This window comes from Haliotis asinina, chromosome 6 (genome assembly GCF_037392515.1).
Source record: "Haliotis asinina isolate JCU_RB_2024 chromosome 6, JCU_Hal_asi_v2, whole genome shotgun sequence".
Lineage (NCBI taxonomy): Eukaryota > Metazoa > Mollusca > Gastropoda > Lepetellida > Haliotidae > Haliotis > Haliotis asinina.
Window position 1 is genome coordinate 31,397,910 of NC_090285.1, and position 15,030 is coordinate 31,412,939.

At 39.0% G+C, this 15,030-nt stretch overlaps 1 protein-coding gene across 1 annotated transcript; it reads left to right on the forward strand.

The window, feature by feature from the left end:
* Window positions 1-73: 73 nt before the first annotated feature.
* On the forward strand, window positions 74-14,535 carry LOC137286226 (ras-related protein Rab-21-like). Its single transcript, XM_067817954.1, has 6 exons — window positions 74-412; window positions 2,130-2,189; window positions 6,279-6,386; window positions 9,009-9,127; window positions 11,325-11,413; window positions 11,864-14,535. Exons 1-6 carry the CDS (start codon window positions 275-277, stop codon window positions 11,986-11,988), a joined length of 639 nt encoding a protein of 212 aa, XP_067674055.1. The 5' UTR covers window positions 74-274; the 3' UTR covers window positions 11,989-14,535.
* The last annotated feature ends 495 nt before the right edge of the window (window positions 14,536-15,030 follow it).

A 15,030-nucleotide genomic window follows, 5' to 3' on the forward strand; every position in this document is an offset into this window, starting at 1 on the left:
CACATTTCTTTTCATATCTATGTTACAATAGTGTTGATAGATACAGTTTAACATCCTTTTGGGCTTAAGCGACGTCTTTCATAGTCTCGTGACAGTGTGACGTCATGCATAGGGAGCCATTTTCCGGAAAATGTCAATAACTTGTCGAGAGTGTTCTGCTTCTACTTCGAGGAAGCTTTTTACATAAACTTTCTCGTCATCGTGATTTTCTTGTAACCACATGCTGAGAGTTTGAAGTATTTGATATTATATTTGATACCCTCAAACTGGTGATATGGCAGGTGTAAGTGGGGGAGGCAGGGGTTACAACTTCAAAGTTGTCCTTCTGGGAGAGGGATGTGTCGGGAAAACCTCACTTGTTCTGAGATACGTAGAAAACAAATTCAACGATAAGCACATCACAACGTTACAGGTAACTATTTTTTATCATTTATCAGCAGTTTCGTATTTTCAGAAAGAATCTCCTGGCATGGATCTTTGCAGTTGATCAATCAGTGGATGGTCTCGTCAAAAATCAATTATGTAAGGCCACAGACAGACAGTGACAGAGCATCAGTATTTCTGAATGTGGTATTAAGAAACAAGTACACTCACACATATTCACGGTTACTGTCACAATCACAAACTGTGATCAAAAACATTTCTTTGCAGGCCAAAATTGATGTGATTATCATGGGACCATCTGTTACTGTGATAGTTTTGTTGGCATCAGGATTATGAACTCGTGCTGACATTTATAAGTATTATACTGGCGTTTCCTATTCTCACGGTACTTACGGATATTGACTGAAGAAATAATACAAACAGTTCTTTTCGTATGAATGCTTGTTTTTAAATGAAGAGATTCCCCGCTAACATCTGCATCTATCAGCTGCTTGATCCATCAGGTGTATTATCATACTTTTCAGCTCGATGAAAAACATGGTTGTCCGCTGCTGACTCCTGAGGCGTCTCCCATTCTTGCAGTATAACGAGAAAGTAACATTATTAGGTGTAAGGAAGAGGAATCTTGTCGGAAAGGGCAGGAAAAAGTTATGATTTTTCCAAGTTTTTTCCAAACTCACAAATATTTGTTACATTGCAAAATTTTGAAAATTCACAGTCTTGGAGCACTTCCACGATCTTGGCAGAAAATGTGTTTACTGCAAGAATAGGAGATGGCCCTATATTATTTAGTTTACCGATGTGTAATTTTCATCTCTGTCGAAAACAGTGTGGCACAGGAGCAAATCATTCAATTCAATCCTGGAAATCCTGATTACCTCATATGCTGTATTGTTATAATCTTACTATGGAATCCTGTACAAGCAAATGACACAGTCAGATATTTACTAAGGACAAGTAATGAATCTACAGTGCTTTAATATTAATATTTATTGAGGAATTTCATAAAAATTACTGATAGCATCATGTGTTTACCAAAACATCTGAAAGTGGAAACTTCTATGAACTGTGTGCAAAGTAACAACAGCATTACCAAATAATAATGTGTCGTGGAGTTTGCTGCAGTGTGCAGGGTGAAGTTACACAATATGTCACTTTTGTTATCGTTTTAGACGTGCAGATGTCCTTATCATTGTTGCAGGATTATTCTTGATTCAAGCAGGTACTGAGTAGGGGTCATACTAGTTTCAAAATGTCCCACAACTTACTGCAAAGAGGAATGCTTAAATATTTCTATGGTTAGACATGGTATTACATTGAAATAAATTGGTTTGTGATAAGTTATGAATTGACATATGTAAACAGCTGATGCAATCCATGGTGTTTCTGCTTTCCCCATGTTTTCAATTACCGTGATAATAGAGTGTGCCAGTATACATTATATTTGCTGAAATACATCCACACTGAATGGTATTCTAGCATATGAATTTGATAGATATGTATTGTAACAAAATATAATATGCTTTCATGTCAAACTTGAAATGTTGACATGCCACATACAATCAGTAGCCTGAAGCTTGATAATGTTGTGTTTCAAGAAACAAGCCATACATAATAAGTACATTCTTTCATTCTACTGTATATGAAATGATTAACTATAACTTGTTGATTATCATTTAATTTGGTTACTTTATATGTTATGCAAGTGCAGGGCTTTTTCATTGCGTGTTGACATTGTATTTCAGGCATCATTTCTTAACAAGAAGCTCAACATTGGTGGAAAAAGAGTAAATCTATCAATATGGGTAAGCAGTCCATCCTTTTTGACAATATGAGGTAGTCTTGTGGATAATGTGTTTATTTTTCAAGCCAGATATCTTGGTGTGATTCCACACATGAGTACAGTATGTAAAACCCATTCCTGGTTCTGAGAGAGTTGTAAAGCCACACTCACTCTCATATGTTGACTTGGCTTCATATTGTGATGTCCACTATAATAATAATAATAATATGTATGCCTCTTCATGGTGGGCCTAGAATTCCACAGCTAGATAGGGGAATTCTTCCCCCCCCCTCTGAACTGAACATACATCACCCAGTTAGGGCTGACCCCACGAAGCTGGTTTTACACTGGGTTTCAAATAGACAGGAGGACTTGAGTATTTCATTTCCGCAGCCCAGTGAGCCTTCCTTCGGTAGTCAAACCTACCTTACTGGAGATGGGACTTGCCCCAGGGGAAGGCACAGAACCAGATCAAGAATGTCTTGGTCAGAACATCTCAGAACCACACTACTTGAGTGTGCGATCGCGACTGGATGGCCTGATAATCCACGCATAAATGGCAAGTCACTTAAGCTGCATTGGGACAATGCCATGCCCATGTATGCTTACCTGATGGAGCAAAATCTACGAGGTCAACTCCCGTGGCTAAAACATCTCATGCCCCGTGAGCCAGTTCAACCCCCAACTGGTGCCTGTCAGGAACCTTTGCAACAGCAAAATGCTCAAGTGGCAGCAGACCCCATACTTCTTTTGGACTTCTGCGTGAACCTCTTTCCTCTGCCTGACGGAAACTCTTCTGAGAAAGAGTCAATTGGCCCCGAAATGTTTTTAACCCGCACTCTTCCTTTTCTTCAGTTGCAGATCTGTTTACATTTTGTTTAGTTCTATATTTGAGGAAATTTGCGATTTACCTTTAGAGAAACGGAGGCCAATTAAACAACTAAACATGTCTTTTCCCAAAAATGAAATTGATTTATTAAATGACATTATTTCTATGAAACTTTCTGCAGACTGTTCATTACATGAAGTTAATTGTTGTGTCTATGCCGCCGCTTGAACCTTGGAGGAACTTCACACAGTTTCCAAAGGAAAATCACCCAATACTTAGAACAATAAACCAAAGAAAAACCTGTTTCAAGTAAAACTGACACAAACAAGAAAACATATTTCCTGGATAGAGCAGTGCCTGAAATTATGATCATCGGGGAATCCCATGTCCAAACGACAAAAGGCAATTTGGAGAAAGCTAAAATTACAGTCTATGACAACAAAAGAGAGGGTACTGCTCTAAATTGTTGACTCCCCACTCGCAATCGTCAAAATGTGATTCTTAGTAAAAATGTGAACATGAAATGTTGTCTTTGCAATGAATTCACAGAGACTGTCCTTGGCACAAAAAGCATATCTTAAAAGACATAATGGCATGTCTCGCTGCTTTTACTATCGTCTCTGCTATGCTTGTGGCTTTGACCCTGAGGTCCATCCATGGTACAACCCTAAACATGTCCAGGGCGGCCTGGAAAATGATGCTTTCAAACTTCTCTGGAATAGACCAATTTACAGTCTGAGACGAATTCCTGCCAACAAACCTGATCTTGTTCTTTTTGATAAAACTAATGAAATTATTTGTATCATTGAATTTTCTGTCCCTTTTGACAGCCAATGTGATTGGCAAGATTCAGGAAGAGCATGATAAATATGCGGACCTCGCCTTTGAAATCTCTCGCTTGAATCCCAAGCACACAGTCGTCAGGCTCCCCATTGTTCTCGGTGCCCTTGGTTTGGTACGTCCTGATCTCTTGGCAAGGATAAGGAGAGTGCCTGAGTTCTCCACTGGGAGCACAGCCCTTCTGACAGTCTGGGTAATGCAGAAGGCTGCAGTGTTGGAGAGCCTTCATATCCTCCGAAAAGTTCTTGGTGGGTTCGACTAGGCAGTGTTTCCTGGGAGAAGTCCCATTCGCTGTCTGGGTTGCGTATAGAGGGGGCGAGGGCCCTGAGCTGATGATGAGCTTTACCAGCCTGACTGTGCCAGGATCACCAGAGCCCTCTCTGCTGCACTCTATCCTAATTTGTAAAACATAATAATAATAATAGGCTATTTATATAGCGTATACATCCATGCCCATGGCATGCTCAAAGCACACAAAATGAAAAACTTCCGGAGTCACTATATACAAGTAAAGAAGAGAGATTGTTGGGGATCAGTGGTGAAGAGCTAATTTGTAGAGGTATGTCTTGAGTTTGCTCCTGTACAGGGAGAAATCAGTACGGAGGCGGAGATGCTGAGTAAGATTGTTCCATTCTACAGCAGCAGAATAGGAGAAGGTTCGGCGTCCATGTAGGGTTGATCATGCTTGGGGACTTGTGACCGGTTGTAAAAACTTTGGAGTTAACATTATTTACAGGATTTCCAGTTAGTAAGTGACAAGATGGTAGACACATGTGCAGACACCTAGATGCTGGTATAGTAACATGCGGTATCACTGGATAAAATACTGTGACTGTGTGTCCCTCATCACCCAGCTGCCAACAGGTATCTTATATGAGGCTGAGGCTGTGTGATAGTTGCATAGATATGTGTTCTATGTAAATATTCTGTAATGATAAAGTCTTAAACACATGACCCCAGCATATTAATGCTACAGTACAAGATATAAGAAGATCTGTTATAGCATGTAGTAGCTTCCCCTTGCATGCAAACTACTCAACTGGGAGTAAGTCGTGCCAATCGCAATATGTGATGAAACATCAATTTATGATGATTTATGAATTCTGTTGTTTGTGTACTGAATGCCAATAAATTTTCTTATATGGTTTTAGTTTATGTGTATATTTGTTTTATAACATAGTTGGGCATAGCAATTAGCTGTTGCACACTTTCTCCCAATGTATTGGAGCAGCAGTTTTCAAAAATACTTTCTTATTCAATATCATAATTTAGAAAGAAAATATCATACCGTGGTGTCTGCAATGACTGAGCCTCCACATTTGATGTTCGTTTCAAGGGCAGTATGTGGTTACAGTGTTAGGAATACTTAAATTTGCCAGTTGGCCATGAGGGCCGCTGCGGCCTACAGACTCTAAAAGCTGCAGGTCCTGTATGAAATCTGGAGGTTCTTGTTTGTTAAAGTCAAACCAATAAAAACAAAGTAAACTACACCATACACAATTTGACACTGTTTTTTGCAAAATCATTCAGTGAAACCTATTGTGCGGAGAGGTTTTAATTTGTTAACTACTGGTGTTGACATTCCTTTGTGGAAAGCTGTGAAGTGGAAGTGAAACTGTAAGTTATTGTAGTATGATGGATCATTGATGATTTGCGAACAATCCAGTTGAAATGAAAATTGACAAATACCTTAGTGATTGACACAAGGTCCTGTAGGTATTTGAAACTGCTGGCAAAATACACTAAAAATGGCGCTGGGACTCTGGGCCAATGGTTATTTTGAACTCTGTGTGGTTACTTGATGTTTAACTGTTCACACACTGACTCACAATTGCACTATAATTATGGTGAAGGATATTGCATGAAATCTTGAATAATTGTTACATTCAAGTTATTATGCTGTTCTTATCTAGGAAAACATCTGGGAAGGTCCTTACAGGAGTTGGGGGGAAAACAAAGAAAGAAAATGCTACCTCCCTGCACAATTGTTTTCAAATGACATTGTTCGAAAACCGGTTTTCAGAAAGTTTCAGGGAATCGTTTATGATTGTCATAGTTGGCAAAAAACTGAGACCATTTCCGCTTGCCTGGAGCTAATGGGCAAGTATTAGTTTCAACTGCACTAAACACTCTAAAAGTGTAATCAGACGCAGCAGAGGACAAAGTTTGAATTGACACACCAATTACAATGACATTTAGAAATTTTGGAGCAGTTATACACATCATTAAGTTGCTCACAGAATTAGCTGCCATATAATGTGGAATGTGTGTTTTGGCACTTTCTTCATGTATCATTATGAAATAAGGAACTGACAAAAGCAACACTGATTATTATCAGGTGTTTTAAAAAAAAAATATTCCTTGTCATTGAACTTTCTGTAGGTTTTCTTGTTCACACTTTATAGCTTTTATGGTAATCATGTTTATGTTCCACGTCTTCAGGACACTGCTGGTCAGGAGAGGTTTCATGCACTGGGACCTATCTACTACAGAGACAGTAATGGAGCCATCCTTGTCTATGATATCACAGATGAAGATTCCTTCCAGAAGGTTAGTACTGTTTTTGCAGCTGCTGTTAATACTACTACTGCTATATCGCACTACGTCTTAACACCCCTTGCTGAAAGAGGACCATTGTCGTTTGCTCTTAACTTGTTTATCAGATTCACAGTGATGGTAGTGCTTGCAGAGAAATGTTTCAAGGCCACATTTTTGGTTTGACTGAAATTCACTCTACCTTTAATGTCCACCCTTGTGAAATCTTTGAAATATAATGGTCGAGGTCCAGGTATTATGAGCAGGTTTTCTTCTTGTTTTTGTGACTTTGTCTAGACTTGCAAAATAACTCTTTCATTTTATTAATTTAAATGCCCTGCATTGAGTATAAAGCAATTAGTATCTAAATCTGCAAGTTGTTTAGAAATGCTTGAGGGAAATTTTATTTATGGGGAATTTGTTAAGTTCAGTCAGTGTGTTGACCAGATATAAATTTAGATATACCTGTAGGGTTTTCCATTTCTTTGAAGAGAATCATCCTTGGGGTACATATATGCATTTTTTGCTGCTGAAAATGTCATGTGACAGTTGTGTCAATGTTTTAATAAAATATTGTACAATAAACAAAAAAGCCTTTCGTGTTCATTATATGGCCCTCACCACGTGGAGTCACCCCTCTGCCATGCATGCACAGCCAACCAGGTAAGCATCCCATCCTGTATAATTCCTTCTGCTGAATAAATCAGGGAACAGAATTGCAGAGACTAGGGAGGAAGGAATACCGATAAGTAGCAATCATAATTGTAAAAAGTAACTTCTGCTATAACACTAGTTGACCAGTCCTGAAGCTTTCTTGAGAGGCATTATTAAAGGGAACCGACAGGGTGGAAATGTATCGAGAACTGACCTCATAAGTTAAACAACGGATCTCACTCATAGTGCGAACGTGAAAACTCTGCGCATATAATGAAATCAATAGAGAGCACTGTGAGGGGAAAAACCCAACTCACAACCAACTGATAAACTCATAAGAGAATCAAAAGTAGTCAACAGTGGATATATCATTTAAACACAAATGAAAACAGTGTCATCTGCCCAGATAACCAAGACTCACTTGGTCAGGGTGGCAGGACACTGTCCACAAGAGAGAATGGATTGGCCAAAACGCAGTCACAGGAATGTGTATTGAGCTAAAGTGCTAGGCTGGCTCCAAATAGCGGCTGAGCATATCTCTTCAGTGGGTAGTGCCGATGCAAAAGCCTTTTGAAATGGCCACTGCTGTGATCGAGTGAGCCTTTGATCCCTCAGGGGGAGACTTGCCCTTAGCCTGATACACAGCACAAATGACCTGAAAGACCGGTTTGCTAGCCGGTAACCCAGCCTTCCCATCGAAGTAACAGCTGAACAGATGGGTACCCATACGAATACCTTGTGTTTGTTTGCCGTAGACCTTGAGGGTCTTACCTACATGCAACAGGTGAGTGCTCGCTGCAGAGGTCCCCGATGTAGAAGGGTGGATAAGAGTAGGAAGTTCATGGAAACCGTGATGGATCACAGCAGAAATACGGCCTTCCATGTTAACAGCTGAATGGAAATAGCTGATAGACGTGACAAAGTAGGACCAGACATGATTGACAAATCCTAAGGTGGGTTAAGTTGAACCCGATACATGCCAGCTAAGAAGCACTGCATAGGAGTGTGCTGCCCCAGAAGAACACCATCAACAGGGGTGTGAAAAGTTGAATAGTGGTGGAGTAGCCACGAATGGTCAAAGCCGCCAAATAGCTGTCAAACCTTCTTCCAAACAAGGTGGCAGAAACTCCAGTACTCAGACTAAATCCACAGAAAAGGGATCTGGAATCCACCTATTTGAACACCAGTACGCATAGCGTGACCGCCTGTCCTCATATTGAACGTTTGTTTAATCCCATCTTGAAACCACAGTTGTGTCTGCAAATGCTGAAGGAATTCCGCATGCTTGGAGACTGGACCTGACAGAGGCCAAGCCACCCACTGAATCCTTGGATTGGGGAGTGGCGCACTGTTCTGAGTGAGAGTTCACAAAGGTAAAAGAATGGGAGGCTATTACCTATTACTCAAAAACCTGAGTACTACCGGAAACCAGCTCTGTGACAGAGCAGAATGTCCTAAAAAAAACATGTCCCCACCGATTTCATTCAAATTTGAAATGTAAGTAAATTATAGCATCAAAAAACATACAATTGCAAAAGTGTGGATTTATATTTTTGAAAATTACTTTCCACACAGAGATTCGAACCCCATTGAATAAATCATACAGACAGTAGTTGAGGACTCGGACATTCTTCAACAGAAATGTGAACAGCAGAAGGAATGATGATACGGGATGGGATGCTTACCTGTTTGCTGCGCCTGTGTGGCAGTGGTGACTTTAGTGACTACAGTAAGGAGCCGTATAATAAGCCAAGAAGGGTTTTTTGTTTATTGTACAATATTTTATTAAAACATTGATACAACTGTCACATGACCTTTTGCAGCAGCAGAAAATGCATATATGTTCCCCCAAGGATGATCTCTATGAAAAAGAATTACTGGACTGTGGTGTTATCGTTTTTTCACATTGTAGAATGTATTACGTTTAAATACATTACCTAGGATGTAATACAGAAGTTTCATGGGAGAATGTTTTTTCTGCAGGTTAAGAACTGGGTGAAGGAGTTACGCCGAATGCTTGGAAATGATGTTTCCCTTTGCATAGCTGGCAACAAGACAGACTTAGAAAAGGAACGACATGTTCCTGTTGCTGATGCTGAGGCGTGAGTTAATCAACCTAATCATGTGCTGTTCCAGAGTAAAATTTCTCCTACCCGTACTAATGTATCATTGCCATGGTTATTCAAATTGTAGTATACAGACTAACCCTGTTGATCCAGACATTTTGGTTTCACTTGAAAATCGTCCGAAGAGCAAGACGTCCAGTTAACTGGATCCAACATGCAAAACGTGAAAATTAACTTTTTTTTTAAGTGAAAGCTGAAAGTTTCATGTATGTATATCGATAAATCTGTAGTCAATAGTATTAACCGTGAATCAACATAACATAAAAGTGTACTGATAATACATGGAAGGCGGAATGAATGTGGCAAGTTGTCAGGCTGTCTCTGACCTAATCATGTGACGTTTGAAGCTTCAGATAGCAAGTAGATAAAAAACCTAAATCATGACAAAAGTCACTATTTTTTGCCAATTGCATATTCTTTTAGTAATTTTAAAGATGCATTTCTGCCCTCAAAACAAATGACATCGTGTCAAACTTATGCTGTCTGCAGAAAGTAAACTTCTGGACGGGATCACAGATTATGTGGCAGGCTATTTTTAACTTGCATCGTGACAGATAGTAGGGGTCTATTTAAAAGCATTATATACAATACAATTACAGAGTAGTTTACAGTAGAATACTGTTAAAACCAACATGGATATAACGAACTGACGGCTATAGTGAACTGTTTTAAAAGTCCCGAATAAACCACGATATGTTATATAAAAAAAGTCATGAATAACGAATTCTGTATAACGAACTTACTCACTATAGCGAACTGATTTACAATCCCCACGAGTCCCAGGTAACACTAATTAACGGTGTGAATAACGAACTCAGCGAACTCAATCAATGTCATTGCCAGTTAGTGATGCTCACTTTGAAATCCTCGACAGTCCCAGTTAACACTAATTAATGGTGTGAATAGTCAATTGAACAAACTCAGTCAATGTCAATTAGCAGCACTCACTTTGAAATCTGACCAATAAGATAAACGTCAGTGGTGGGATACAACACTTGCCTCTTGTGTTGACTTGAGGAGTATGTGGAATGAATTGAAAGGAGTGTCCGAGATTTCCGACCTCCGGCAATCTGATTGGCTAACACTTTTGAGTACAAAACACACTCTAGATTTTACACCCACCAATCAGATTGCCGGAGACCATAGAGCCCGTCGCTGACAACCTAGTTTTGTATACTTCCGGCACAGCAACTCGGTCTTTGGCGATGTAATAGAAAACAACAAGTGCATCCCCTCGAAAGGCCTGTGTATATGCCTCCCACACACATCGGAAATGTGGACAGAAGCTTTTGATACTCGTGAGACTTTTAAAATACGATATATTCAATGACGAGTGCGTAGTGATGAGTGACCTGCGTAAGATTACTGACTTTGTAGTGAAAAGAACATAATATGAATGAATGAATGTATGAATAAACTGAGTAGGAATGTGTTGTACACGTACTGTAGAGTGTGTTTTACTGTTCTTTCAATAGATTTTCGTGAATAGCGAACTATAGATATAACGAACTAATTTCACTGGTCCCTTGTGGTTCGTTATAAAAGTATTTTACTGTACCTTAATCCTGCTTAACATGTGTTTTTGTTACTGATGAGATGTTCTCACACTCGCCAAATCCTAATTAACCTGAGTGACACGTGTCCCTAGTGTTTTGATGGGTAATTAAACAAGTCACATAAAATGCCTTCTGATAGATTAAGAATGAAAACTTGCCATCCGGGTCCAGAAGCATGGCGTCCGGTTAAGCGAGTACAATTACTGAACATAAGTTTCGTTTCACATAAAAATCGTCTGGAAGGCAGGGTCTGAGTAAACGGGGTTCGACTGTACTAGTACAAGATAGGTACTGATCATGCTGACAGATTCAGTGCGCATGGTGAATGAATCTGTATCTGTTTAACCAAGGCACAGAGGCTATACTCTGCTCTTCCAATATCTCTTTGCCATTTTAGTATAAGATTTTATTTTGGTCTGTGTGAAGTGGGTGTGCGGTTAAAGTTTTATCTCGGTAGTTTGTCTAGTGGCTTGCTTTAGATTCCCTCTCACTGTTATGCCAAAAGAGAGGGCAGGGAGCAAGCATGCTAATAAATGGTGTATTTTGTTACTTCCTCTAATATGTCAATAACATTTTTTGTTTGAATGAACTGTAAATATTTTGGTGTTTGTTTTCAGATATGCAGCATCAGTGGGTGCTAAACACTTTCATACATCAGCTAAACTCAATAAGGGTATTGAAGAGATGTTCTTGGATTTAAGTAAAAGTGAGTTTGTTTACAACATAGATGCATAAATGATAGAACACCTGTTTCTTTGGGGTTTTTTTTCATTATGCCACAACAGTAATCGGTTCCTCACATCTGTGAATGTTGTTACAGTGTAGAAACATATACTGTGGAATCAAGGGATTACACTTACAATCATTAGACCACTAAAATTGTTTCAAACCGTAAGGATAGTTGTCTCTGTTCTTTCATTTCATACTGGTACACTTTGTTCAGTGTGTTCGGTCTTGAATGAAAAATGTTTATACTGAAGCCAGATTCTAAGCCAGACAGAGTTTTCCTTGACATTTTGATCAGTGATCCTTTTCTTTTTCATTTTCTTTTTCTTTCATTTGGAGCATGTTTTGATACTTTAACAAATATATCTTATGTATAGTAATGTGAAGGAGAACTAGCATGAGACACCTAATCATTTGTGGTTTTTTGCAGGTATGATTGAGAAGTCGGGCACGGACACGTTAGGTCGAAGCAAGACAGGGACAAACACAAGGAAGAGTGTAGTAGTGGTGGACGATGAACAGCCAGAGCAGAAATCAAGCAGTGGATGCTGTTGATGTGCAACTGCTACACTCACTCTGTTAGCATCACCCAGCAACAGCATGCTCATTTGCCAAGGCTGTGCTTGCATCCTATCATTACTGGTTGTTCATTTGATCTTGACCTGAAATGATCACCATTCATGTTTGACTGCTTTGTGTAGATGTTGACTATTTATGATTAACCTATATAGTAAGTTTTTAATTTAACAGTTTATTTACATTTGGCTTTGTATATTTGCCTTTGCTTTGGCCTTTACTTCAATCAGCAATTATATCTCATCATAAGTACGTTGATGGACAATATATATTTGTTCATACCATAAGAACATTAGAACAAGGATCAGAGCAGTCACAGCCAAAGCAGTCTTCCCTTGAAGTGAGTGCTGGATGTAACTAAAAACTTTCCTAGAAATTTCCCTGAATCCCTTTGCTACATATAATGTACATAGTTGATTGTAATATATATTTATGCATGTGAGTGTGCTGGCAACCACAGGATGTAGTAAGTATGAGCCTACAGGGTCTCATTGGTACACCGAGTGTGACTGTTAGACATTGACTTTGAGGGGTCTAGTCTGTTATGTGGCTAGTCATTCCAACAATGTTGGCAGGAATGTCAATCCACTATGGAACAGATCATTCACCATGTAAAAAGTAACCAAGGAATGTGCTTTGTAAATAGTTTCAGAGACAAGTCAGGTGCTTTGAAGCAAAGTGTACCCACTTCATCTGTTTGTGAATAAGGCTGGTCAGGTAATATACATGTCCATATATGTTTGTCAGTTTTTACCCATCAGAGGACATGTAGTTTGACATGTTTACAGTGTAGTTGTGTTCACAAAATTCAGATGTCACTGTGACTAATGTCCTGGTCACATGGATTTTTCTATTCCAGTGGAAGTTGTCTCCCTTAGGTGTTGGTCTAGCCATAGTAGTTGTGTGTTTCTGGTTAAACCACACACTCTTTTTCATGTTGAAGGTACGAGCGTGTTACATGGTTCCTTTTTTTATGTTGGGAATTTACAACACATGCTGTCCTTGATGTACTTACGACAGCATATTCTGTGTATCTGATGTGATGAAGTTGTAGGAAGTATACATGTAAGTCATGTGAGGACTAATGCTAACACTCAACAAGTGAACTCTTGCATCAATATCTGAAACTTTTGGCAACTCTCCTTTGTCACCAATACTGTGGTTTAATCACATCTGTTTTACAGTGCACTATTTGTGTGACTATTTAGACTTGTATATTCATTCTTATAATTGTATATAACCAGTATGATGTCGCTGTAACCATGGTAACAGTCCCGTTTTCAATGCTCATTTCTTAGCTCTGATTACATCAATCCCTGCATTAATATGCTCAGTTATGAAAATAAACCGTTTGTGAATGATGTGAAATCGTGGTTTTTGAAAAAAAATCTCCTTTCACTCTGTCATACAGACTAACTTATGAAACATTTAATGTGAGAAGTACATGTACATCTTAATAATATCAAGATTTTGAAGTAAGATTAGTGAGGCACCTCTTTTTAGCTGTACATTAATTGTACTGTGTAGCTTATGGTGTTACAACTGCATCAGAAATATTGTATCCATTAGTTACATGTTTTCCTCTCATTGTTAATGTGATACTGATGTTTGTAGTTGTTTTCTTATGTAGGAATTTAAATGTGTTATTAATGAAACTTCTTTTTTTTTTTTGCTCATCAAAATCATGACTGCCAGATCTTTGTTCAGCGAGACATGTAGAGCTGTCTCTTCTCTTGAATACAGGATTTCCACTTGTCTGGTTACTAATGAATTGTGTTCATTTGTCAAAATCAAAAGCTGGGATTACTAATGATTTATCTATACATGTAGCAGTGATGTTGAGTGAATGGGTTGGTGTAACAATACAGTATCATTTAATGGTACAAGCCTGTCAATTCTAAAGATGTTTTTGACATTGGTAGGAAAATCTTCTGAACCCATATCATGATAAAAGTATTCTTTCATATTCATGACTATGAGTTGCAGATTAGCTTTGCCCTGATGCTGAGTTAACCAGTTAAATACACATTTCCGGTTGAGAATACGATGTCCTTGCTAATTAGCTATATTTTGGTTGTAAGTGCAGGTAGTACATACTGTATCTCTTGCCCATCATATTGTTGCACCTGTCATTGTCTTGTCTCTACAGAAGGTAGGAGGGATAACACCAGCAGTGTTTGGTTCAGAACAAAGCCATGTGCTTTCATACAGTATTTATTGTGTATGTATAAATTCAGTAGCCATGTACAGGCCTAGATGTGCACAGCTCTTTTCTGTACCAAGATCAAAATCGTCTGAAATGGTGACACTAAGTGATATGAGAAAAGCTGGCTTCTTAAAGCACTGGACTATGGAAAATGTTTATCATTAAAGAGTTAGGTTTGCAAACAAATAGTCCCTTGAGACCTGTAAATGTCTGCATTTGTGGACATACGCTGGGATTATGTAAGTGAAAATAGATATATCACACACAATGTATATTTGTAAACCTTGTGATCATGTCATCAATAAATAATTCAACATATACATATCTTGTTTCATTGTCTCTTTCATCCTGGGACCCGTGAAGGTCCCGGAGTAGAATAGGCCTTCAGCAACCCATGCTTGCCATAAAAGGTGACTATGCTTGTCGTAAGAGGCGACTAATGGGATCGGGTGGTCAGACTAGCTGACTTGGTTGACACATGTCATCGGTTCCCCATTGCGCAGATCGATGCTCATGTTGTTGATCACTGGATTGTCTGGTCCAGACTCGATTATTTACAGACCGTGCCATATAGCTGGAATATTGCTGAGTGCGACGTAAAACTAAACTCACTCACTCACTCACTTTCATCCTGGGGGATGGGTTGCATCCCTTTATTATGCTAATTTGTACCTCACAACTATAATTCTCATGCATTCTATACATCCTCAAGCTCTTTTTTATGATAGCCATAAATTTTGTATTCACACAACTTTTAGACCTCTTCAGTGTCATCAGGGGGCGGTAGGGTAGCCTAGTGGTTAAAGCGTTTGCCC